Below are 26,183 nucleotides of genomic sequence, written 5' to 3' on the forward strand. Positions count from 1 at the left end.
CCTGAGGTCCCTCCAGTAAGTAGATGGCAGGTCGTTAACTGCAGAGCAAGTAGGATTTCCTGTGTTCTTGGCAGGGAGGGAGGGGATGGAATCCATTGGCTGTGGCATTTCAAGGGCATACATGTGGAGTACATGGATGTTGAGGTGTAGCTTTTGCACCATAACATGCAACTATTTGTTCCGTATTTCATGAAGATGGCTACCATGCCAAAGTGTTATTTTGACAAAATAGTATACTTTTTCTATAAAGGGCGTTCTTTTATGTTATTTTACTGAAAACCCAAAGAAAGCAGGTCCACTATTAGCATCCTCATTTTAATGTGAGGATGCTGAAGTGAAGCAGGTGAGTGACTTAGTGTTCGTATTCCATTTTCCCTGAGGATGCAGTCAGAAATGAAAAACCAACTTATATTACTAGCACTCATCATTTTGTATGAAATCAACGCTTCAAGAAACACTGAGGTCTCATGTTAAGTCCAAATTGTTATCATTAGTCAAGTGACATGAAAGGGATTATTCTGTTTTATAGACTCATTATATTAGGATATTAAAGAAAGCCAGGATGCATCACCTAGCTTGAGTATGGTGATATATTTGATAGTAGTCTCTGAGGTCTTTCTCATTAAATTTGATTTGGCTTGTGTGGTAATATTGTAGGCTTCAACAGGAATGTAAGTAAATGAAGTTAATAATATATTAAAATGAATCATACTGGCAATCAGGAAAGAGGGGAATAGTCATTGAGTTTCTGCAGGGACTAAAGTTTAGTTAATTAAAAAAAAACTTGATTCTTTATCTCTGTATTTAGCTTTAAAATACAAATCAATTGTAATTTAAACTTCTGTATTTGGGCTACTTGCCACAAAGGAACACTGGTGTTAAACATAATTAAAGTATATAATAATATTTTCACTATATTACAGGTAAGGAACATTAGACATACTGAGAAAAAAATGCCTAGTCCAGGCTCTCTGGAGAATAACCTAGTGGCCCAAATGACAACCCAGAGTCTTGCCTAGACCACTAAGGTATACTTTCCAAAAGGGTGTACTTTTACTGTTTACAAGTTATGCAAAGAATGAAATACAAAATATTTCAAAAATTGTAAGCTCTTTTTTAGTCACTAAAAACGTGTCTATCTATATTAAAAACCATACAAACCTTAGTTTATGCTGGGCACTTTTACTGAGAGCTAAAAAGAAAAAAAAAACCCAGGCATCTATTTTAGAATGTGAACCATTCTTGTATGAAAACAAGTATTTTGTCATCAGTCTATTTTCCAGACCTTTTGCACCTGGAATCTTAATATTTTAAAAATTTTTTTAACAGGAATTAGAATTGTAGTAGTCTCAGAAATATAACAAAGATGGCTTTAAACTGTCCTAAATATTGGTAATCTTCTCCCAAACACTTTGCGTGTGTATCCTGTATTCTGAGGTATAGTCTCCAGAGAGACTAAATTAGAGTGAGACCAGACAACAGAACAAAATAGAAAGGAAATATTCATGGCAGTTGTTGAAAACTAGTTTTGTAAGGCAAGGCCTAGAGAATCTTATCTCTGGCATGTTTAGCACGGACTGCATAGTTGATTTTCATTCAGCTACTAGAGAAAGGTATTCTACAATGACAGACAGCCTTATCAAAATTACAATTAGCTGGCTTCCTCTGCAGGGAACAGCAGTTGGTTAAGTAAGGCCGAAATGAGAGCTTTTTTTCAGTTTCCTCAGAAATGATTTCCCCATCTTGGGTATTTGGTCAACTGAGGAGGTCTAGCATGAACATATGATTTCTAGAAGAATGAACTGGGATCTGCTAACATGTTTAAAAAGGAATACTTCGTAAATGCTGATCTCTAAGCAAAAATCATTATTTGTCAAGAATTTTAAAAAAATGTTTTTCTTTTAAGATTAAAATGCTCATTCTGCTTAGATTGGTTAGAGTGCTTTTTATTCTGCCTAAATTTTTATAATAAGGTGAAATAAAAGATTCAAAAATGGTTTCATAATACATGGAAGATGAAATCTCATATGTATAGGATATAGTTTGATTCTTACATATGCAAAATTGTGTTCTTACATGACGACTGGTATCTTCCAAATTGTACTCAGAAACACTACTATGTACCATTTATTTTTATTATCACTGATATTTTTAAGATTAGCTTTATTAACAGTATGACATTTTCATGCATTGTTAAATTTCACACTAGTTTTAATATTCACAATGTTTAAGTTCAAATCAACAAATATTCAAGCCTACGTGAGAAAAAAATGAAATGGTATTACCTTTTAATATAATCAGCTAACTGCTTTTTAAGAGTAAAACGTTAATACTGGGATTTTAAAACCTAAATTTCCAATGTTACTGTCAATTCAACCATATGTATTTCACTTAGGCCACAGGACTGCCCATTAGCCTTTCTTGTCGGAGAGCAATTAATCTCTTGAACCACTTTTCCTCAGCATCAGCTTTCTCAATAAATAGCTAAAAAAGGAAAAGAAAAAGAAAAAATGTTATAGTTTGCCAATAACTTGGATTTGACCTTACATAACATGAATCATAGAAAACATCTTTATAGAATACATCTTTTAGCGCAAGTTTTGGCTACTTCTCAATTTAACAATTGCCTTCTCAATTGAAGATATTCTACCTGGAGTTAATGTTCAGAAAGTCTTGGAGTAAAAGGACTAATATCAGCATCATGTGTTAACAATTTTACACCTTATTTTGTGAAGTGTATTTCCTATACCCTTTATCAGAGACACGGTGGAATGATACCACTTCAGAGTAGACAGAAAAATATGTGTGTGTCAGTGACATGTTCACAGTCAATGAACCAACTGGAGCTGAACCAGAATTAGATCTTTTAGTGCCAGATTAAAAAGAAAACAAAAATCTTTTTTTTTTTTTTTTTTTTTTTTTTTTTTGCTTATTTTTGTTAAGCATAGAAAGAATACTTCTAAAAGTCAGACAACATGATTTGGACCACACCAGATTCAATGTCACTGCTCTAAGGGATGGGGGTTAGCTGTTTATTTGTAACGAATAGGAACATATGAATCCTTTTCTTCCAATGGTCTTCTTGTCATCAGCAAAAAAGGACAACAGTTTGAATTAATTTCAGTCAACTAGACTTCAATTGACATTCTTACGATTTAAGGCTCTTACATTTGGATGGGCCAGAGAATTGTCATCTTGGTACTTGATGGTAGTGGGGATGCTGCTAGGGTCTATTTCTTTTTCAGTACTGGGTGGATCAGCAACTACTGATGCTGGTCCTGATGCTGCAGTTGTGTGCTTCACGTCACCAGGTTCCACCGACTGAAACATAAAGTATGTTATTAATTAGATCACAACACACAATTAAAATTTTGCTTTAATAATATCTCAGATTTTAATTGTAATTGTTCGTTTAGTCTCCTTTGAGATAAAGCACGAAAAGACCCTAGGTTATTGAATAAGAAATAATTAGTCATAAAATAAGCAGATATAAAAACATTGAGAGAATGTTTATCATTTTTTATGATCAGCATACTTTTCTTAAGAAATTGGTACTTTGAGTCCATACTATGGAAAAATATATTTCATAAAACTAAATTCTATTAGTTAAAACAAGCTTGTGACAAATCTCCAGCATTTAGTTGGCCTCTTCAGATATAAAAAGGAAATTCAAAGGTTATTTTGTTTTTGCTTTTTAAATAACAGCCTCAGTGAGATATATTTCACATATCACTATTCATATAGCTCTTAGCATATCCACAGGGTTTTGTAACCAACACCACAAGCAACTTCAGAATATTTTCATCATTCTCCCAAAAAACCACATACCCATTAGCAGTCACTGCTCCCCACTTCTCCCAGCCTTCCCATCCCTATGCAAACACTAATCTACTTTCTGTCACTATGGATTTGCCTATTCTGGATACCTCATATAAAAGAAGTCATAAAATATGTGGTTTTGTTTTCTGTGACCAGCTTCTTTCATTTATTATTATTTTTTAAATTTATTTTTGAGAGAGAGGGAGAGAGCGAGAGAGCAAGCACAAGCAGGGGAGGAGGCAGAGAGGAAGAGGGAGACACAGAATCTGAAGCAGGCTCCAAGCTCTAAGCACAGAGTCTAATGCGGGGCTTGAACTCACAAACCATGAGATTATGACCCGAGCCAAAGTCTGACGCTTAACCGACTGAGCCACCCAGACACCCCAGCTTCTTTTACTCAGCATGTTTTCAAGATTCATCCGTGTAAGGTTCAGTATATGTCAGGACGTCATTCCTTTTTATTGCTGAATGATATTCCATTATGGAATATTAGGTGCCAGGCATTGTGCTCAATGCTGGGCACGTGAAGACTAATAAATCGTTGCTGCTGCTTAGAAGGAGCCAGCAGTGTTATGCTTTCTCAGGTTAATTCCAGCACACCCCTCCCTGAGAAAGAAGGACAGGGAAGTGGCTGATTAGCAGCAAGTCTGCAGGGATAACATGAAATAGACTAGATGAGAAGTTGGAATTGAAGTTAAAGTACTGGTTCCATATGTGTAGTTTTAGAACTTCCATTTTCTTTATTTTAGCTACTACTGAACATCCACTTTTCTAAAAAAAAATTTTTTTTTAACATTTATTTATTTTTGAGACACAGAGAGACAGAGCATGAACGGGGGAGGGTCAGAGAGAGAGGGAGACACAGAATCCGAAACAGGCTCCAGGCTCTGAGCTGTCAGCACAGAGCCCGACGCGGGGCTTGAACTCATGGACCATGAGATCATGACCTGAGCTGAAGTCGGACGCTTAACCGACTGAGCCACCCAGGCGCCCCTGAACATCCACTTTTTTAAATGAAGGGTAAAACAAACGTCACCAGGAAAGACATCTAGAAAATGAAATCTACATGGATTAGTTAATTCTTTCTTAGGATGATTTATCTTAGAACTGGTTATCCATCTATTTAGTACTTATTGAGTGCTAATAATTGTTAAGCACTGGGTACCAAGGGACAGTAAAATAGATATGGTCCCTGCCCCAACTAGAGATTATATTTTGTGAATGGGACCAGCCAACAGATTACTAACAAATCAAAATAAAAATCAATACATAATCACAAATTGTAACAAGGGACATAGAGATACTTAGACAAATAACTGTTAAATTTGACTTGGAAGTTGTCTTCTTATACTATGAGGCCAATATTCCCCCCCTCCCTCCCAGGTGTCAAACATTTCTATGTCTCCAACATATTGGGCCCATGAGGCCTTGTGGTATTATACTCACCCTTTATAAAACTGAGGACATATAACAGTAAAGCCCAACATTCTGTATAGGGCAAAGTGGGAAGAATGCTAATCCAATGAGGTCCAGATATCATTTTTTGGTAGTCTATGCTGCCATGCAGAGAATGGAAGAGCATGCAATTCTGTATATCTTAGTCATGCTTCTATTTAGCCAGGAGGCTGGCAGTGTTGAACTGCCTTGAAAATAGTGAAGTGCTGTTACTTTAGTTGTCAAAGATGTGGATTGCACATATTCAGGTGGCAGAGATAACATCCTATTTATAAAAGTGAAATAATTTCTCATTCTGTATTTACCTATAGAACATTAAGGTTTTCTTTTGAGAAGTGCTTATACACATTTAAGGTACAGTTTTCAGAGGTTAGGATGAGAGCATGGAAGTTATTATTATTTAATAATTAGTAATTAAAAATGTATGACAAGGATCATTAATTGCTTCTTTATTTGAGGAAAACTGAGAAAAATGCGACTTAAAAAAAAAATCCACAACACGGTCACTAACAATATCCGGCTTTGAGTAGCACTGCCACCTGGTGGTTCAGCTTGGAAAACTTGGCTTAAAATGCACCTCAAGTAAAAGAATAAATGACCCAGCTGCTTAGGGTTATTCACCCTCTTTCTGAACATAGGTGAATATCTGTTAGCTACAAAAATTTTGGGGTTGAAAAACTGGCAATAGGCTTATTTGGGACACAAACTGCATCTTGGTTCCAGAAGTTGATTATATAGTGGGAGCTATCAGATTATCTACTCACACAAGAGATACATGATTGCAGAGAGTTAAACTAGTTAAATCGATATGTGTTGACGGAGACACAATGTCTAGCATGTTATTGTAATAGCCACTTTTATAGTAACAGCTCCCTAGATTAATCAGTACAATTAACACAGCTAAGAGACTCTATCAACTGAAGGGGGTTTTAGTATAGAGAAACCTTTTTTTTCAGACATACAAACTTTATACCAATATGTGTAGAACTGTCCAGGAGAGAAAGATGTTGAAACTTGGGTCATGAGTAATTTAGTCCTCAGGAGAGTTAGTCTTTGCTATGCATCAGGGATAGCCCGTATCTCCCCATGATTTGGATAAAATAGTCCTCCTGATAATTTACCTCCCTTTGCTAAATAATCTCCTGATAAATAATTCAGCTTCTTGGGCATCCTGAATCCCTACCTTATATTGCAGACACAGATATTTTAGAAACTGGAAAGGGATATCATTTTCTAAACTAATAAATTGGCTCTCTGTTTTATATTACAGTTGAGTGTAAATTTATTCATTGTTGGCCCATCAATTCTTTTCTGATCATTTTGAAATGCAGTGACTAATAAAAATCTGGTGTTAGATACAGTCTAATACTTTAGACTGTACATTCATCAAGGTAAATGCCATCTTGATTTTTAGCATATGTTCCAGTTAGTGAATGCACGCTTTCTTTATACTTCAATAGAAAAAATGCACTGAATTCATAATTATGAGAGACACTGGATTAGTAAAAACAAACACAGGCTCTGGAGCTAAATAAATATTGTTTGGATGCTCCTTCTTGTCATTTATTAGCACTTTGACTGTGGGTTATAAAGTTTGCTGAGCCTCAGCTTACTCAGCTGTAAATAAAGGTTACTGGTATATTAGACAAATCACATATGGTAAATGTCTAGCATTAAAGATAGCCATTATTATTTTAGTTACTTTAAATTATTTAAATATAAAAAACAAAGTGGGGCTACAATACACCATTGTTTTCCATCATTTTCTTATTAGTGCTTTAATGTTTCCCAATGCTGTGCTGAAACAAATTGGCCCAAAGCTGATGTGTGTATACTAAACCAGTAAGTTTAGTAAACTGTAAAGCTGCGAAGTAATTTTTTAACCAGTTGCTTAGTAATACAATAGGTCACCAAGCCTCAAATGAGAATTTTAGGATCTATAGACCATAAAAAAAATTATGTAAAACAATCTGTGACTGAACCAAAATGAGAACCCTTGCATCTCCAATTTCTTTTAAGGAAGCCACAGACAAATGCAGCCCTCAGCATTCAGTAAGGGGAAGAGGTGGAAGCAGGAGCAGGGAGAAGAGCAGTAACACTTCCATTTCTGGAATGCTTCCTATGTGCCAGGTGCTTGGTTGCTTTATGTAAAGTATCTTGCTTATCCTTATAAAAACTTCTGGCAGGGGTATTATCTTTCTTTCAAGATCTTTTTTTTTTAGTCAATTACATATCCAGCTCTTGATCTTGGCTCAGGTCCATGATCTCATGGTTTGTGGGATCGAGCCCCACATTGGGATCTGCGCTGACAGCATGGAGCCTGCTTGGGACTTTCTTTCTCCTTCACTCTCTGCCCCTCCCCCACACGTTCTCTATCTCTCAAAATAAATTTAAAATTAAAAAAAAAAAAAGATATGAGAGTCATGAGTTTATCATATGGTTTAAGGACACAGCCAGTAAATGGCAGAATCAGACCTGACCCTACATCTGTCTGACCTTATATCGCATGCTTTTGACCACTGCTTCCTAATTGCTAAACCTGAGATTTATTATAATTTGGTTTTAATTTTAGAGGAAAGAAAGAAAATATTTTAACTGAATATATTTTTAAGTGGCACAACTCACAGTGCTGGATCAATAATAATTTCTAGGCTGCTTTTGCTTCTCTGTCATACTTATCCAATCTAGAACTATTCAGTTCTAGGCTTTCCAGAATTGATTTTATTTCTTTGTGTGAATTACTGTTAAGGGACACCTCTTCTAAAAGCCAGTTGGAACCGTAGATGGATTTATTCCATACAAATTCATGAATGGTCCTTATGTTCCTTATGAGAGGCCTCTATTTCATCTGAATCCTCTCTAACAGTGGCATCTGAATTAGAAGTACAAGAAAAGCTGTATTAAAGGTGAGAGAAAATTCCAGCTCATCACTAAAAACTAAAGCAACAGAAATTAATTATTAAAATAATTAATAATGGTGGTCCCTTTGATCAGAGATGTAGGTGAAATTCCTTTCTATTGGTCCCATGGAAAGCCATTTAGCTATATAGGGTTTTGTTGGAGATTTAGGAAGAAGAGCTTTTCTCTTGGATTTAGCCAGTTATCTTAACATTAATAACCTTAAGATGTTAAGGGAAATAATCTTTTAAAACTTTTCTAGGGGAGGGGCGCCTGGGTGGCTCAGTTGGTTAAGTGTCCGACTTCGGCTCAGGTCATGACTTTGTGGTTCATGGGTTTGAGCCCCGTGTAGGGTTCTGTGCTGACAGCTCAGACTCTGAAGCCTGCTTCAGATTCTGTGTCTCCTTCTCTGCCCCTCCCTTGCTCACGCTCTTTCTCTGTCTCTCAAAAATAAATAAATGTAAAAAAAAAAAAAAAAAGTTTTAAAACTTTCTTAGCGGATACAGTGAGGTGAAAGCATTACAGATTCTGGAATTGAAATATACAGATATTAATACATTTATACCTTTCAAAAGACTTTAAAGGTAAAGCCAGATGTCTAAAGATTTTCTGTGTTTCTCAGCAAGAGGTCTGCCTTACTGGTGAGCATGGATACTTGGAGAAAATCAGGGGCATATTAAGAAATGTAATTGGGGTAAGATGTTTATACTTAAAAAAGACTGAGCAACTACAGTAGAAGTTTTTAAGCACTATGCTTAGTTTACAGAATGTACTTAAATATCAAATAATTTAGATGTTATAAAATGTTATTTAAAAATAAGCACTTATTGGATCAAGAACCATGTTAAGTATTTGATAATCATCATATTTACTCCTCAACAAATCCAACAGGTAGGTATTATTAGTTCTATTTTATGAATTTAGAAATTGAGGCCCAAAGAGGTTGAGAGCTCACTGAAGATCATGGCAAGAAGTGTGGAAGTTAAGATTCAAACTTAGATCTCTTGGAGTTCAAAGCTCACCCTCTTTATACTACATCAGGTATACTTCTTCTTCTTCTTTTTCTTCTTCTTTTTTTAATCTTTATTTTTTTGAGAGGTAGAGAGACAGAGTGCAAGTGGGGTAGTAACAAAGGGGGAGGGAGACACAGAATCTGAAGCAGGCTCCAGGCTCTGAGCTGTCTGCACAGAGCTTGACGTGGGGCTCAAACTCATGAACCACAAGTTCATGACCTGAGCTGAAGTCTGATGCTCAACTGACTGAGCCACCCAGATGCCCTTATCAGGTATACTTCTGATCAATATCCTTGCTCATTGCTGATTTTGCTTGTTATTGGAAGAGCTACTAGTATCTTGGAGGAAAAAAATGGAAGTAAAAATAAGTTTATTATATTAATAATTAGTACCAAAGAGAAAAAGTTGTTTAGAGGAAAACTTGGTGTATTAACTAGAGAGGAATGAGTATTTCCACAGAAAGAAAATGCTAGGTTATCTTGAGTCCAGTCAGAGCTGGGAAGTCAGGATGAACTTCAGAAAGCAAATACTAGGAAACAAAATAAATTACAATTCTATGAGGACATATGAATGACCTTTATATGTAAGATATTAAAGAGTAAGATAGTAAATAAAATGAGCAACTATATTTATGGATGTCCATTGTAGAGTTCCACCATTTTTTAGGAGTTATGGTGGCAAATTATAAAAAGTTCAAATGAAATTCAGGAAACAACAAGGCAAGGACCACGGATTAACCAGGGCTGTCTACTGCTATGCACCAGGCCCCAGTGCTCAAGTCACTTCTCCAGGATGAATTATTTTAAAAAGTATACGGTAATTGAAAAGATGTCCATGTCACCAGCAACAGGGGAAATGCTAATAGAAAAACAAAAGGTCAATTCTACCTGACCACGTATCAGGTCAGTAAATGTAAAAATATCTGATAAGGATTTGGTGTTAACCAGGGTGTGAGAGGCAGACATCTTGCACTTGTGGGCAGAATCTGAATTGGTACAATGTTTTTGGAGGATGACTTTGGGAACATATATGAAGATAAACAATATTAACCTTAAGCAAATATCTCCAACTTGAAAAATTTATTTTATGAGGATAATAATGGATATTTACAAATATGTATGTAATACTTTCAAGCTTACAACTACTTAAATATCTAATATCAAGGAAAAAATCAATGAATTATGGTAAATTCATCAGCAGGATACTGTATAGTCACTAATGTATTTACAGATGTAGAATATTTTTGAATAACATTCATGACTTTATTACATGTATGTTATTAAAGAATACATGTATTTCACAGTAGAATGCCTTTTCTGACTCAAGGAACAGATTCCTAAAGACAGCCTTGATACTAACTGAAAGAATACATGCAATATTCAACAGAAATAAAATGCCAATCAGAACTCCTTTTACTAGAGTTGAATAAGTGATACCCATCTGGGCAAAGGGTGTAGATATATGTTACTATTTGGGTAAAAATCTGATTGTTAAAGCTCTCCTCTAACTTTTGTCCAGAAATGTCAATTCAAAAGTAGATGCAGGCATTTGAAAAGAAAACTATATATTCATAAAATGCATATTACTGCTTTAGAACTGTTGACATTTTACTTTGTCTTCTCAGTGAATTTTAAAATAAAAATGGCATCAGATATATTTTTACAAGTGAAACTTGAACTGATTCTCACTGATTCGTTCTCTCTCTCTCAATAACATGCTGACACTCGCTCACCCTACTTCATCTATCTGTTAGAAGAAGCACTTACATTTAAGTAAAATCCATTAATAAAGCACCTCCTCAGAGGGGATCTAAAGGCTTATTCATAATGTCTGGATGAAAACTTACCTTTTTGACTTCTTTACTTGATCTGAATGTCTGCTGAACAAAAGAATCACTTTCAATGGCTTCAATTTCTTTTACTCTTTTTACTTGTTCTACCAGAGTGGCTTGGTCTAAAAAAAGGGGGGGGGGGGTATAATGTCAGTGTGTTTTGTGTGTAAGCTTGTTAACAACACTATTCTAAGCAAGGTTCTTTCTTTCTGTGAAGTAATTTTCTGACTTCTGGAATTAACCTGGATGAAAAGATGTTATAGTTAAGCTGTAACAAAAACTATTTCCCCCCGGAGATCCACAAATATAATATTCTTACACACTAAGGCTCTCATCTAAAACCTAAAACATTGCTGAGAAGTCACTGCTATAATGATATAAGCTAATCTGGGCTAATCTAGTGGGAGGGCTTTGAAAATTAAAAAAATATTTTGGAAATACATACAAAAGGAATAACAGCACAATGAATCCATTTGCACCCATCACTCAGCTTCTATAGTCATGAACTTTGTTACTTCTTATTTACTTTATTGATCTTCACTTCATCTTTTTAGGTAGACATGGAGTACTCAAAAGTAGCTCCCAGACACTGTACCATGTTACCCCTAAGTATTTAGTAGGTATTTCAGGTAAGGGCTTTAAAAAAAAAAAAACCAAACAACAGTAACCCAACTACAATACCATCTTTACATCCAACAATATTACCAATAATGCCTTAATATCATCTTATACAGTCCATGTTTAATTTTCACTGTTTAAAAAAAAAAAAAAAGTCTTTTTTACAGGTAGTTTGCTTAAAACAGGATCCATACAAGGTCCACAAATTAGACTTGTTTGATAAGTATGTTAAACCCTTTTAATCACTGACAGTCTTCAGTCCCTCCCTTTCATTGCCATTTGTTTGTTGGAGAAAATGGATCATTTATACTTAAAATTTTTCTACATTCTAGATCTGGCTGATTTTATTCTCATGATGTCATTTAACATGTTCCTCTATCCTTTGTATTTTGTGTAAGCCAGTAGTTAGATCTAGTGACTGGATAAGATTCAAGTTCAATTTCTTTTAGTCAAGAACACGTCATAGGTGATGCTTTGTAATTCCTATCACACCATACAAGGATGTGCTTCTCCCTATTTTAAAGATGTTAAGATTGACCAGTGGGTCTAAGTTGATGTCAGCCTGACCCTCTTATAAAGTTCTTCATCACCTTTTCCCTTAATGTTTTTAGCAGACATTAATGTTTGTTGATTAGACCCATTATTTCATGAGATGTTGTAAAATGGTGATTTTCTAATTCTATTGTTCTTCCTGCATTTTTTAGCTCTGATTTCTATGTAATGAAGAACCTCCCTCACTGGCTGTGAAGTATATAGTCTGTACAGGAAAGGGAGAATAAATGTTTACTTTTTTCCCTTTACTTGTCAATTTTGATCCAAAGATGAATGAGTTCCTGAATATTTATATACTTAACATATTTTACTCCATGTAATCATTTTAATATATTGTTGCTCAGATTATTCTACCTTTGGGTGGTGGGAATCTCTTGAAGCTGGTCCTGTATCCTTTTGATATAGTTAAGGGGTGACTCAGATGTTCCAGGTTCATTTTGTACAGTCCCTGTCCAAGACCTGAAATTAGCTGTTTCTTCAAAGGGCTCAGACTCCTGTTAGTGGGGAATGATATTCTGAAACAGTAACTGGGACACCGGGGTCTTTATTGTTATTAGTCTGTCACTGCTTCTCAGCTTTTTCAGTGGGTGGGATAGGAAATACATATTTTAAGAAGAGAAAACAATATGAGTTCTTGCTGATACTATCAATCAAATTAAAGATTAGAGGACTTTTAAAGTCTTTGATTTTTTATTTGTATGTCTTTTCTTTCACTTTAAAAATTTTAAGTCTTAATGATATGGTCAAAAGTACTTAGCTGTTTCTCCTAATATGAAAGTTGAGTATGTATTTGTTTCATAATAACAAGATAAATATCACTATTAACCACAAGATAAATTAACACAGTTTAACATTTCTTTATGGTTCTTTTAGATCTTAGGAATCACTCCACTGATCAACTGTCAAAACACTATACTCTAAGGTTACTTAAAATAATTTTCCATGTGATTATGCTACCAACTTGATATATGGCTAGGTTTAGTTTGTTTGGATTCATTTTTGATTTTTAGGTCTTGCTTTTTGGTCTTTGAGGTCTTGCTGTCCTTGTGAATAATATTAATATTTTTTATTTGATATAGTTGACACATGATGTTACATTAGTTTCAGGTGTACAACACAATAATTCAACAACTCTATATGTTATGGTATACTCACAAGTGTAGCTACTATCACCATAAAATGCTATTATAATACCAATGACTATATTCCCCTAAACTATACCTTTTTGTTCCAATGATGTATTCATTCCATTACTAGAAGACTATATCTTCCACTCCTCTTCACCCATTTTGTCCATCTCCCAACCCCCCCTCTTCTGGCAACCATCAGTTTGTTCTCTGTATTTGCATATGATTCTGCTTTTTGTTATTCACTTGTTTTGTTTTTTAGATTCCACATATAAGTGAAATCATAGGGTGTTTTCTTTTGTCTGTCTGACTTATTTCACTTAGCATAATAGCCTCTAGGTCCATCCATGTTGTTGCAAATGGCAAGGTGTCATCTTTTTTATGGCTGTGTAATATTCCTCCGTGTGTGTATGTGTGTGTGTGTGTGTATGCACGTGTACATCTTCTTTATCCATTCACTTATCGTTGGACACTTGGGTTGCTTCCATATCTTGGTTGTTGTAAATAATGCTATAATAAACATAGGGGTGCAGATACCTTTTTGAATTGTTTTCATTTTCTTTGGGTAAATATCCATTAGTGGAATTACTGGATCATATGGTATGTCTATTTTTAATTTTTTGAGGAACCAAAAAACACTTTTTATTTCTTGTCTTTAATATTTTTTAGTTGCATAAAACACGATTCTGAAGTCAAAACAAAACATCATTCAGAGAAGTCTAGGTTTCCTTTCCCATCCCATTCTCTCAGTTCTTTCCCCAATCCATAGGTAACCATTTTTATGAGATTTTGGTTTTTTATCCTTCCTTTGTTTCTTTCTGAAAATGTTAAGTATACATATTCTCTTCTTTCTTACACAAAATTAACATACTACACAATATGTCTTCAATATCATTTCACCCCAGTATAAAGACTTCCCCATTCTATTTTATAGCTATACAGTACCTATTTTATGGTTTTATGATAGTTTTTTTCCTCACCAATGCCCTATTGGTGGTCATTTGAGGTGTTTTCAGTCTTTTGTTTTTATAATTAGTGCTTTCCTAAATAGCCATGTGCATGTGTTGTTTCATATTTTAGGTGTTTCTTTTTCCTTAAAAAAAGGTTTTCTTTCTTTTTTTTTTTCTTTCTCCCTAGGCTGGAAAAATGTAACCTTATGGTTCACACACTCACGATTTAAACTCTTGCTCTAGGCTGATAGGAATACATGGCTGAATTAGGAGTCACTGTATATTCAACTAGGGCATCTAAAAAATTTTGGGGTTTTAGACTTTATGGACAATAACTGGATTTACATGCTAAGAAACAACTGTAATAAGTGGTGTGGCAATAAGGTAGTTGTTTGCACCAAAGGACTTTTCACATCCCAGCAGATCTAAGCTTAAAAGGCTAAGTGTTACAGAGAGTATGAAAAGAAATTTGGTTTAATAATTTCAATAAAAATTAACGACTTATGAAAAATATTTGCTTCAACTTTTGGCCAATCACAAATTATAATTTTTTTAATGTTTATTTATTTTGGAGAGAGAGTGTGTGAGTGGGGGAAGGGCAGACAGAGAGGGAGACACAGAATCTGAAGCAGGCTCGGGCTCTAAGGCATCAGCACAGAGCCTGAAGCAGGGCTCGAACTCATGAACCACAAGATCACAACCTGACCCAAAGTCAGATGCTTAAGTGAGCCACCCAGGCACCCCCACAAATTATAATTACATAGTCTTATGCAAGCTCCAGTTTATTTAAGGGAAAGATACGCTTCTGGGGATGTGTCCCTGACAGATGTAACCAGTCCTTTCTCATGTGAAAAATAATGCATGGAATGTCTGGAAGCAATAGCCACCAGAGCCAACACTCCCATCTTTGAAAGAATATATTTTACAACATAAAAGCAAGCACTGCTAGAGTGTCATGGATGAGCAAACAGTTCCACATGCTTTAGAATAAAAGCTCCTGTGGATTTTAATTATGCAGTGTACTAATTGAGCATAAAAAATGAGAGAAAATTCTTTGCCCAGCTAATTTATTAATGTGAACATATCTCATACCTGTGGATGTTATTTTTATTAGTTACATGTATAACAGTGTTAATATGGCAGAGAAAAGTCACAATGGATACCATTCCATGTGATCCAACTTTAATTTGTCAATATGAAAATACATCTGTTTGGGTAGGTCTTAATTAGTTTCACTATTATTTCACCATAATTAATTCCCAACCAAAAGAGAGTATTTCTGACTTCAGGATGATGTCTCATGTATATCAACTATTTGAAGTCTTGGATTTTTTTCTCTAACATATTCCCTTATTTGGATTTACAAAGCACATCATTAGTACTAAAAGTCAGAGGTGAGCTCACAAATAGTACTTGATGTGTAAAGTTTATAGTGTTTACAGCTTTAAATATGGACAAACAACCAGCTCCTAAAACAAATAAAAGTGTTATCATGGAAGCTGGCCAAAGGGCCAGTATGTTTAACAAAACACCACTGGAGAAATAATAAAGGAAGGAAGGAAAAAGATTAGAGAAAACCAGAACGTTGTCTTTGTGTTTCTTTAAAGATCACTTCAGGACTAACAAAGTGACAGGGCAGATAAGGGAAAGCTAGTTTGCCTCACTTACAATATGAAAATAAACCAACAGAGCTTGTATGTTTCAATGCAAGAACCATTTTACCATACTTAAAGAGTATGATATTTAAAGAGTAAGAGAGAGATATCTAAGTCAAAATTTGAAAAACTCATGGGAGATTTACATTTTTCGTTTTAAAATAGCTCAGCTTCATGCTGTCTAAAAACAGGCATCGAATGGCTTCATAGTCAAAATTCGAGTATCAATGTCATACAAATGTATGTGTTCAATATAATCCTGTCATTTTGGGAAATGGAATAAAACACATCAATAATATACAGTAAATTGTTTTAAATTCAGGTTCTTTAAGGTTTACATATCAATTTGTCATTTAAAAATTCTATACCAATTTTGACCGGGAAAAATGTGAATTAAAACTCCTTATCATTTACATGATTGGCATGAGTGCCTAGCATACAAGGTTATCTTGTATTTATCAGTCATGAGGTAAAAATAAAGACCAAGGGACACATGATTGGGAGAATCAAAGTTATGGGATGTTTTAAAATATCAACATGGCAAACACGAAGGAAACGTATCTATTAGCCCTTGATCCTATGTGATAAACACATTATTGGTAAATAAAATGACATCCATAGGTAGTTTGTAAAATTTCAGTGGAAGGGATACATATTATAGTAAGATAAAAAATAATTAAGTCAGAAATCTAAGTCACCACAGATTAAAAAAAATCAATACTAATTCACCACATGGAAAGTCATTTTGTTTCCTATGTGATAAAAAGTTATAGTCAAACATTTTATTAGTCACTACTGATGTTGTATTATACAAATTAGGCTCACCTACCACTTCAAGGTATATTTGATAATTTCACATGACATAACTTTTGAAGAATTTTCTTTAAAAATATTATCAAGTGAAACACAAAGTTAATATTAAGATTTGTTAGTAAAGATGATAAGGTCTGATATAAGCCTTTTATTTGAAAAGACAAAATTTTAATCTATATACCATTTGTGGATTACACAAACCAATCTCTCTAAACTGGCAGCAATACAAGGCTGAAAACAGCAGATGGCACTATGACCCAAGATGTAATCATGGAATAACTGCCAATGTTTCATGAAAGGTATCTTACACATGAAAATCTCATCTTCAATTGACTCCTTTTGAATATTAATATTTTATGAATTTCCCCAAAGTTAAAATGCATTTTATGTTACAAAGAGTTTGGGTCAACTGCCCTCATAGTTATTGAGGTACTCATGCTACTCTTCCAGGAAAAAAATATTTATATACTAATAGTATTGCTATAAATACATGAATAATACAAAAGAATACCTTATTTTCTGTTTAAATGGACTCAAATTTTAGTCAAGAATGGAAATATTCATGAAATTCCTATTTATGGTAAAATATAGATACTGAAAACAAACCAGTCTGAAACGTAAAGCATTTTCAACTGCTATTACAATTAAAAAAAAAAAAAAAAAAAAGCAAACAAATTGGCCAGTAAACAAAGATAGTTATTCAATAGACTATAAACAAATAAAGCTTACCAGGAAAAAGCCACAAAGCTTACTTGAAATTCTAAGTAAGGTGATAATAATCTAAGGTGATTATAACAGTTTCTCATGAACACAAATTTTAACGAGACACAGCATTGCTTTCCCTTCAAAACAGTATATTTTAAATAAGTTTCTTTCATAAAGCATATATTAGAAATCCAACCTCGACATTTTAAGACTGTTCATAAGACCCAGATCCCTGGGCACAAATTCCCAGAAATGATACCCACAAATAACTTGAAAGATGAGAAAACTTAAGTAGAATGTGGCTGGTCTATTAGTCTTCTGGAAGCTGATAATACAGTACCAGGTTATATATGTCAATGAGGCTCCTGAAGGCTTCTAGTAACAACCCTCTTTGAATAAGGTCCAAGACAGACTAATCTTATATTAAACTGCTTTCTGTATCAAATTAAGTAATAGGAGTAACTTTAATGTGACTGTACCAGTGAAGAGTTTCTGATAAACATTTTAATAAGTGGGTATCAGGCTAGGTTTTATTAAAAAACAAAATACACACTGAATACCTCATTTAGCTCCTCTCACCTAGAATGCTTTCACCTTTTCTTAATCTTCCCTATTACCTTCACTTGCCACCTGTGAGAAAAGGGCCTTTTCCATAATTCATTTGGCTCTTAGCATATGTTGTCTTGCACTGATATTAATCTCTTCATTAGTGAAAGCTTCATTTCCCCAGCTAGAGGGAACATAACTTTTTCTGTCAACCCCAGGACTTAGTGTAGTATGCTCTATTATTTAGTAAGCCGTCAATAAACTTTTGTTGAAAAATTAAAAATTAAAAGGCATGAAGGTAACCATTAAAAAAAAAAACACCTTCCTGCGGGGAGAGAGGGAATGTCAAATTATAAGAAGTTTTTGTAACTTAAAAAATTAGGTGTCTTTAAGTAGTTAGTTTAAGAGCTCTGGGTTCAGACTATCTGGACTACACTTTATCTCTGCTAATAACCAGTTGTGTGACCTTGGGCAAGCAGTTCAAGCTGTAATGGTCTCAGTTTTCTCCTCTGTGTCATGGGAATAACAACCTAAACATCACAGAATGGCTGAGAGGTGACTCTTTTTCCCTCCTCTCCTTTCCTCATTTCAAATATTTGAGCACATTCAATGTACCAGGCATTGTTCCAAATTCAAGGGTTTAGAAACAAATACGTTTCTTTCCTCATGAGGCTTATATTTGTCATGGGAGAGACCAATAATGAACATGTACAATATAATATCAAGAAAAATAGAGCAGGGTAGAAGGCTAGAAAGGAGAACAGGAGCTATTTCAAATGGGATGATCAGGGGAAAACTCTCTGACATGCAGAATCCAGCAGACAGAAGAATCATGTGAAGGATCAAGCCAAGAAAATTTAGGAGATGACACATGTGCTAGAACAGGGTAAGGAAGCACTAAAAGCACTTAATAAATGACAGACTTCATAAATGACAGACTTAGTACTAGAGTGTTAATTTAGTAGTAGTAGTAGTAGTAGTAGTAGTAGTAGTAGTAGAGACGTGGAAGTTGGCTAAAACGTTTGGATATAACCTCAATTTCTGGCCATATCATTTAAGGCTGGCAACCTTTTATGAGTTCAGCCACACAGTAACTAGCTTTAGCTCACACCTTTTGGGGCATCACCTGTGGTGTGGCAGGGCTGTGGGAAGAGGGGACAGGACTACGCACATCTTTGAGAAGGCACAAAAGGTCCAGCTGACTTTTATCACCCCCACGACGCTGGACTCCACCCTGGCTCACTGAATGCAGGGTGAGTGGGGAAGTAGTATTTCATGGCCTCCCATCCTCCAGTGACTCGAGAGATGGGAGGTCCTGCCACTTCCTAATGGGTGCCTTGTAACGCAAACTCCCCAAAATAGTAGTTGTGTGGTAAAAATCATGTTATAAAGCAAACGCATTTTAGCTTAGTGTCTGTAAATCTACAGACACTTTGTTTTGATCATCAATATCTGGAATGACCTTGTGAGGAAGGTCACAAAGGCTAATTTTTTATTTAAATGGTTGTTGAAAAGGCCAGAGGAGCTGTTCTGGTGGAGGAAGTAGTCGTCACAGCAGTAACAGAAGCTTACATTTATGGCACCCTGTGCTAAGCACTTCACATGGGTTACCTCATTTAACTATCATAACTATAAGAAACAGTACTATTATTCTCATTGTACAGTTGAGAAACTAAGGCTAAATAACTTGATCAAGGTCACATAACTAGTTGGTGGTAGAAATGGGATGCAGTTCACGAACTGTGATCTAGTCATTATCTCCTAGTCAAATAAATTCTTTACCCACACCTGCCAAATAACAGATTATTTTTTTCCTCCTTCCCATCCATTTACTAGAAATAATAAATGTTCTTGGTATTGTTCTTATTCTGCATTTTAATGCTTATTCATTCAATACAATGTGGCTTTTTTTTTTTTTTTGGTAGAGAAGATGCCATAAATATTATCTCGGTCTTCTGGCATTATCTTGAGCTAGATTACAAAGGATATTTTCAGAAGCTTACACATTTGAAAAAGTTTTTAAAGAATTATAAATGTCATATCCTGAAAACTTTTATTAATGAATTAAAAAATATAAAGTTTTTAGAAAACCTGGCTATTCTTTCATTTAAGCCTGAGAACAACCTGAGTAGTAAATTACCATTTTAGAACTGTTCTTTATTAATTGTGTAGCAATTGTTGTTGCAAAGAACTAAAATGGTTTCTGCAAATTTGGCTAAACCCTAACTACTATGTAATCTACTACATAGACTATTGCCTTATGCTCGCTTCAAGTGTAACAAACGTGGGTAGTCAAATCTACTTTAAACGAGTGGCAAGAAATAATAACTCCAACAAAGCTAAAGCTACTGGAAGCTTTCTTATTTTAACAGGACTGAGAAAGGACTATAATTCGAAGTATACCAGATTAATAGGGCAGAATACAGACTCTGAAGTCACTGTTTGCTGTCCATTTTAATTCTAGAATTCTTATTGACTCTAATTAAAATTCTGTAGATGGAAGAGTTGTATGTTTCTAAGGAACTTGCAGCGAATGCTGTCTGCCAGCCATCTCCAAACACCCCATAACCACACACAACTTGCCTGTCAGGAGAGCTAATGCAGACATCGCAGGGCACACCACATTTGTCACTGTGGCTAATATCAGAGATACGCAGCTCTTTTTTCTTAGCACACAAAAGCAAGATATGTAATTCAATGCTCAATTTACCCTTGTCTCGCAGGAGATTTTTCCCCGCTAATTGATAGAAATTAAGCCATTAATCAAGCCACTAGCCATCATTCAAACCAGAGAAGATGAATACAAACTTTCATCATAACCACCTTCCCCATTTTAGTGTTCATTAGCATTAATTTTTAATGCAATTATGCTATTCTTTTACGCTGAGCTCATAAATTACTGCTCTTTTGTTGCTGGCTGGCCTTGTAAAATCCAAACTAATGCTTTGTGCTCTGATCTTAAAGGCAATTACTAGGTTCTTCTTTTATATCTTTGCATCCCCAGTAACCTTTATATATAACGAATACCCATGGCTGCCTATGCCTGTTTGTTTTTTTAATGTCTCTATATAAACCTTTGTGAACATATAAATGTAGTCAAATGTATCTACAATAAACATAGATATGTATACACACACACCACATACATTATAAAATACAGATATTAATATAAAAATAAGATGTCACAAATTCATATTATAGTTCAGGTTCAAATATAATGATATTATTATGGTTTCTCATGATTAAAATGTAATGCATCATTGTACTAAAGTTATAATTTGGTAACAAATTAGAGAAAGAAAATAGGAATATTAATAACGGTTGGCTAGTATACACATATGTAAGAGTCCAACAACTACTAGAAATAGAATGAATAACTATGGCATATAAAAATCCCTTAGTTCTTTACCTCGGGGTTAATGTTTTATATTTAAATCCTTATTTAAAAACATTGTGTCAAAACCTGAAAAGTAATGAGATGAAAATGGAATGAAAATGAAAATGAAGAGTACTGAAAATGAAGATCAAAAGAACCGTTTATCCAAAAGTGTGTTTACAAGTACATATAAGGACTCCACAGTCTTATACTGTGCGGAAGCAGCAGTTTATACGAAGATGACTGTAGTAAAAAGACAGATTTTCCAGAAATAAATACTGAACCCAAAGGCAGCAATCCACTCCTTCCTCCAACCCAGAGAAAGTCAAAAGATGTACTCTCTTTATAGTCCCCCAATAAGCATTGGTTATGTTCACTCCTAGGTGCAGAGGAGATAAAAAACAAACAAACAAACAAACAACCCTGCAACTCTCTTCCTCTATCAACCCAGTAATGCTTTTGCTTTTGTTTGTAAGTTGTTATGTTCTGGCCACCCACTAGCTAGACAAAGGGTACCTATGTGGCATTAAGATATGAAATAAAACTGGGGAAAAGGAAACTTATTGGGAAAATGTCAGTAACACTGGTGTTGGGGCCAGCCCCGTCACCTCTGGCAGTTGCACAGCTGCTGCCTACCCTTAACACCATGATACTGGGGAAGGGAGTACAGGGTATATTCAGGAATCTTCTAACAAAAACAACAACAAAAAAGCTTTGAATCATTAACATAAGATATCTTCTGTTTCCTCTCATGGTTCATTCTCTATTAGATTTCATCTTAAAAAAAATTTTTTTAACATTTATTTATTTTTGAGACAGAGAGAGAGAGAGCATGAACAGGGGAGGGTCAGAGAAAGAGGGAGACACAGAATCTGAAACAGGCTCCAGGCTCTGAGCTGTCAGCACAGAGCCCGACGCGGGGCTCGAACCCAAGGACTGTGAGATCATGACCTGAGCTGAAGTTGGATGCTTAACCGACTGAGCCACCCAGGCGCCCCAAGAATTCTTATTTATAAGGAATTATGAGCTGACTGTGGGTAGGCACAGGGATTTATTTTGTTTACAAAGTGCAATTGTTATTTTATTTGATTCTCAAAGAGACATAATTTTTGGTAATAAATAATATCCCCATTTTTCAAATACAGTATCTGATACTCTCAAAGTTTAAGAGGACCCAAAAGAGGCAGAGTTGGAATATGAAACAAGTCGTTGCATGTCAAATTCTGTATATTTCTCAATGTAACAGGTGTCTCCTAAGCTTTTGAATCTGATAACTACATGGCTGTTTAAGCTTATTTCATATGCTTATCAAATTTATATAAAATTTTGATCTTTTAAACAGAGATGGGGTAGGGAGGATGTTAGAAGACATTAATTTCTTTTTCTTAAAAGCAGAGTATTTTGCTATATTAATGAAGTGCAGCATATAAAACTATAACATTTAAAGAAACTCAGTATGGGTTAGTCTGCATTTTCTAGAATTTCATACAAATGGTATACTCTTTCATGTCTGATGTCTTTCACTCAACATGTTTTTGTAATAGCTCCTTGTTGTTGGGTAGATCTATTGTTCCTTTTATTATTGGTAGAATTTTGTTACATGAATATCCACAATTTGTTTATCCATTCACCTGCTGATAGACATTTGGGTTGTTTCTAATTTCTGACTTAAAAAAAAGTTTTTTTAAATGTTTACTTATTTTTGAGAGACGGAGAGACAGATTGCGAGCAGGGGAGGAGGCAGAGAGAGAGAGGGAGACACAGAATCTGAAGGAGGCTCCAGGCTCTGAGCTCTCAGCACAGAGCCGGAAGCAGGCCTGGAACTCACGAACCACAAGATCATGACCTGAGCTGAAGTTGTACACTTAACTGACAGCCACCCAGGCACCCCTCCAGTTTCTGGCTTTTGAGAATAATGTTACTATAACATTTATGTAACGTCTTTGTGTATTTCCCTTCTCTTGGGTACATATGTAATATTGGAATGGCTGGATTATACGGTAAGTTTGTATTTCTCTGATGACTAATGATATTGAGCATTTTTAGTGCTCTATTAACCATTCACTTCTTTTTTAAATTGTGTCTCAAATCTTTTGTTCATTATTTAATTAGGTTGTCTGTATTCTTCTCACTGAGTTTCAAAAACTTTATATCTGTTTTGGATATATCCTTTGTCAATATGTATTGCCAGTATTTTCTCCCATTCTGTGACTTGCCTTTTCTTTAACACATTTTTTTGATGTTTATTTACTTTTGAGAGAGAGAGAGAAAGAACGAGCCAGTGGGGGAGGGGATGATAGAGGGGGCCTGAAGATCCAAAGTGGGCTCAGGGAGCCCAATAGCCCTGATAGCAGGGAGCCCAATTTGGGGCTTGAACTCATGAACTGTGAGACCATGACCTGAGCTGAGGCAGATGATCAACCAACCGAGTCACCCAGGCACCCCACTCTGCCTTTTTGTTCTTTATGGTGTCTTTCAAAGAGCAAAACTTTTCAATTAAAAAAAGTCCAATTTATTATTTTTAAAATTTTGTGTTTTGTGTCTATCAAAAAAATATTTGCCTACCTTAAGGCTGCAAATATTTTCTTCTAGCTCTATAATACATTTCAAGCTAATTTTTATGTATTGTGTGAAATAAGTGTCATTACTTATTTTCCCCATAAGGATATTCAGTTTTATCACCATTATTTATTAAAAAGACTTTCCTTTTCCCACTGTATTGTTTGGTAGTTTTGTTGAAAATTAATTGGCCATATATGTGAAAGTTAATTTCTAGTCTCTCTGGTCTGTTCCATTTATCTATATGTTTATCTTTATAGTACACAGTCTTAATTACTGTAATTTTATAGTGAATCTCAAAATTAGGGAGTGTAAATTATCTTTGTTCTTTTAATGTTTTAAAAGTTTATTTATTTATTTTGAAAGAGAGAGACAGAGACAGAGCACTGGAGGGGCAGAGAAAGAGGGAGAGAATCCCAAGCAGGCTCCACACTGTCAGAGCAGAGCCCGATGTAGGGCTCAAACCCACAAACTGTGAGATCATGACCTGAGCTGAAATCAAGAGTCAGACACTTTACTGGCTGAGCCACCCAGGTGCCTGCCCCTAAAACTGATTCTTAGTAGAAACTTTGTTCCTAACACTTAAGTTGAATTTTAGCATTAGGATGCAAAGTATAATATATAATGAAATTCACTTTCAGGAATAAGTTGAAATACAAATGATTAATAAAATTAGACCCTCTCCAAATATTAACTTGTTAGGTACAGCACTTAAAATAAAAAAAAAAAACAACAACAACGATCAATTACTTAAATCAACTTTAAAAATAGTTTTTGTGGAGGCACCTGGGTGGCTCAATTGGTTAAGCATCCGACTCTTGATGACTGTTGATACCGGCTCAGGTTATGATCTCACAGTTTGAGAGACTGAGCCCCTGTTGGGCTCTGTGCTGAGCATGGAGCCTGCTTGGGATTCCCTCTCTCCCTTTCCCTCTGTTCTCCCTCTCCCTCTCCCTCTCCCCCTGACTCTACTTGCATACACTCTTTCCTCTAAAATAAAAAAAAATAAATTAAAAAAAAATAAATAAAAGAGTTCGGGGGAACTGGTCAAGTTGTAAACATGTTATTTATCACCAAGAGATACTGTTATGTTAAATTTTTATTTCTTCTGATTTTAGAGTAAAAATTGAGCCACATTCATATTACTTTATAAAGGAGTTGCCACTTAAGAAGATAATGGTTTAAATGACTAAATATTGATGGCAGGTTTTTTTTTTTTTCTTTAGTTTAAGAATGTAGCCTGGAAAATGTATTCAGGCATAACTGATGAAAGAAAATCAGAAAGGAGAATAAGGGATGACAGATTAATAGAAAGGGCAAATTTCCAGGGACTTATAAAGAAACAAGAACCAAGGGTGAGTACATATGTTTAAGAATCTGAACTATTTGGAGAAATTCTACCTGTTCAGGGAAAAGAACTGGGGCATCTACATCCAAATCAAATTAATGAATAATCTCTTACTCCTCAAACTATCATTTAAGAAGCAATATATATATACACATCCTAAACTGAATTCTGATGTCTGTAATTATAATCTCCTTTCTGTTTGTTCCACCATTTTGTCAACACTTGCTTCTCATTACAGTCTTTCTCTTCAAATAAATACAAATAAGATTCTTGTCTTTTAATCAAGAAAAGACCTAAATGGCACATTATTATATTATTAAAGTATAGGTAATAATAAATCTATATTACTAAACTCTCTCTGTTTCTGTATGTTCCAATACAGTTGGTCAAGCTGCACATAATGAAATACATATGATTCTTATTTGGTTTAAATTATTGCTAAATTTGGACAGGTTTAAAATCTTCACAATGTTATGATAATTATATGATAGTAAGTCAGAGCTATGAATTATATGCACAGCTGTGTATTTTTTTTTCAACTAAAATATTCTGGTGAGATAGCCTAATGATTTGGTGTTCTAAATTGTATTTTAAGAAAAATATTTAAGTTGAATCTCACATGAGTAACAATCATAACCTTTATAAAAATGGAGAAAAGTTTCCACATTTTAACTGGTTTCCAGTACACTATGATTTCAATAAAGCATATCATACCTAATTCCCACATTCGCCACATTGAGCATAAATGCAGCCATTAAGATAAGATGAAAAGCAGAGGATAGACAAAGCAATAAAGGAATCAACAAATGGGAAATGCGACATATATTTTAGCCCATTCCTCTGTGACTTTGACAGAAATCCGCTACAGGAACAAAGCAATATTAATGCTAAACATTCAGGGCTGCCCGGGTGGCTCAG

At 34.9% G+C, this 26,183-nt stretch overlaps 1 protein-coding gene across 1 annotated transcript in view; it reads right to left on the bottom strand.

The window, feature by feature from the left end:
• Positions 1-2,114: 2,114 nt before the first annotated feature.
• Positions 2,115-26,183, bottom strand: part of RSRC1 (arginine and serine rich coiled-coil 1) — a 414,930-nt gene continuing 390,861 nt past the window's right edge. The window contains exons 8-10 of the mRNA XM_053221270.1: positions 11,032-11,138; positions 3,169-3,321; positions 2,115-2,484 (exon numbers count right to left, since the gene is read on the bottom strand). Of these exons, the coding sequence (XP_053077245.1) occupies positions 2,392-2,484; positions 3,169-3,321; positions 11,032-11,138 (353 nt within the window). The 3' untranslated portion in view covers positions 2,115-2,391. The remainder of the gene's footprint in view (positions 2,485-3,168; positions 3,322-11,031; positions 11,139-26,183) is intronic.

The sequence above is a fragment of the Acinonyx jubatus genome, chromosome C2, assembly GCF_027475565.1.
Source record: "Acinonyx jubatus isolate Ajub_Pintada_27869175 chromosome C2, VMU_Ajub_asm_v1.0, whole genome shotgun sequence".
NCBI classification, from domain to species: domain Eukaryota; kingdom Metazoa; phylum Chordata; class Mammalia; order Carnivora; family Felidae; genus Acinonyx; species Acinonyx jubatus.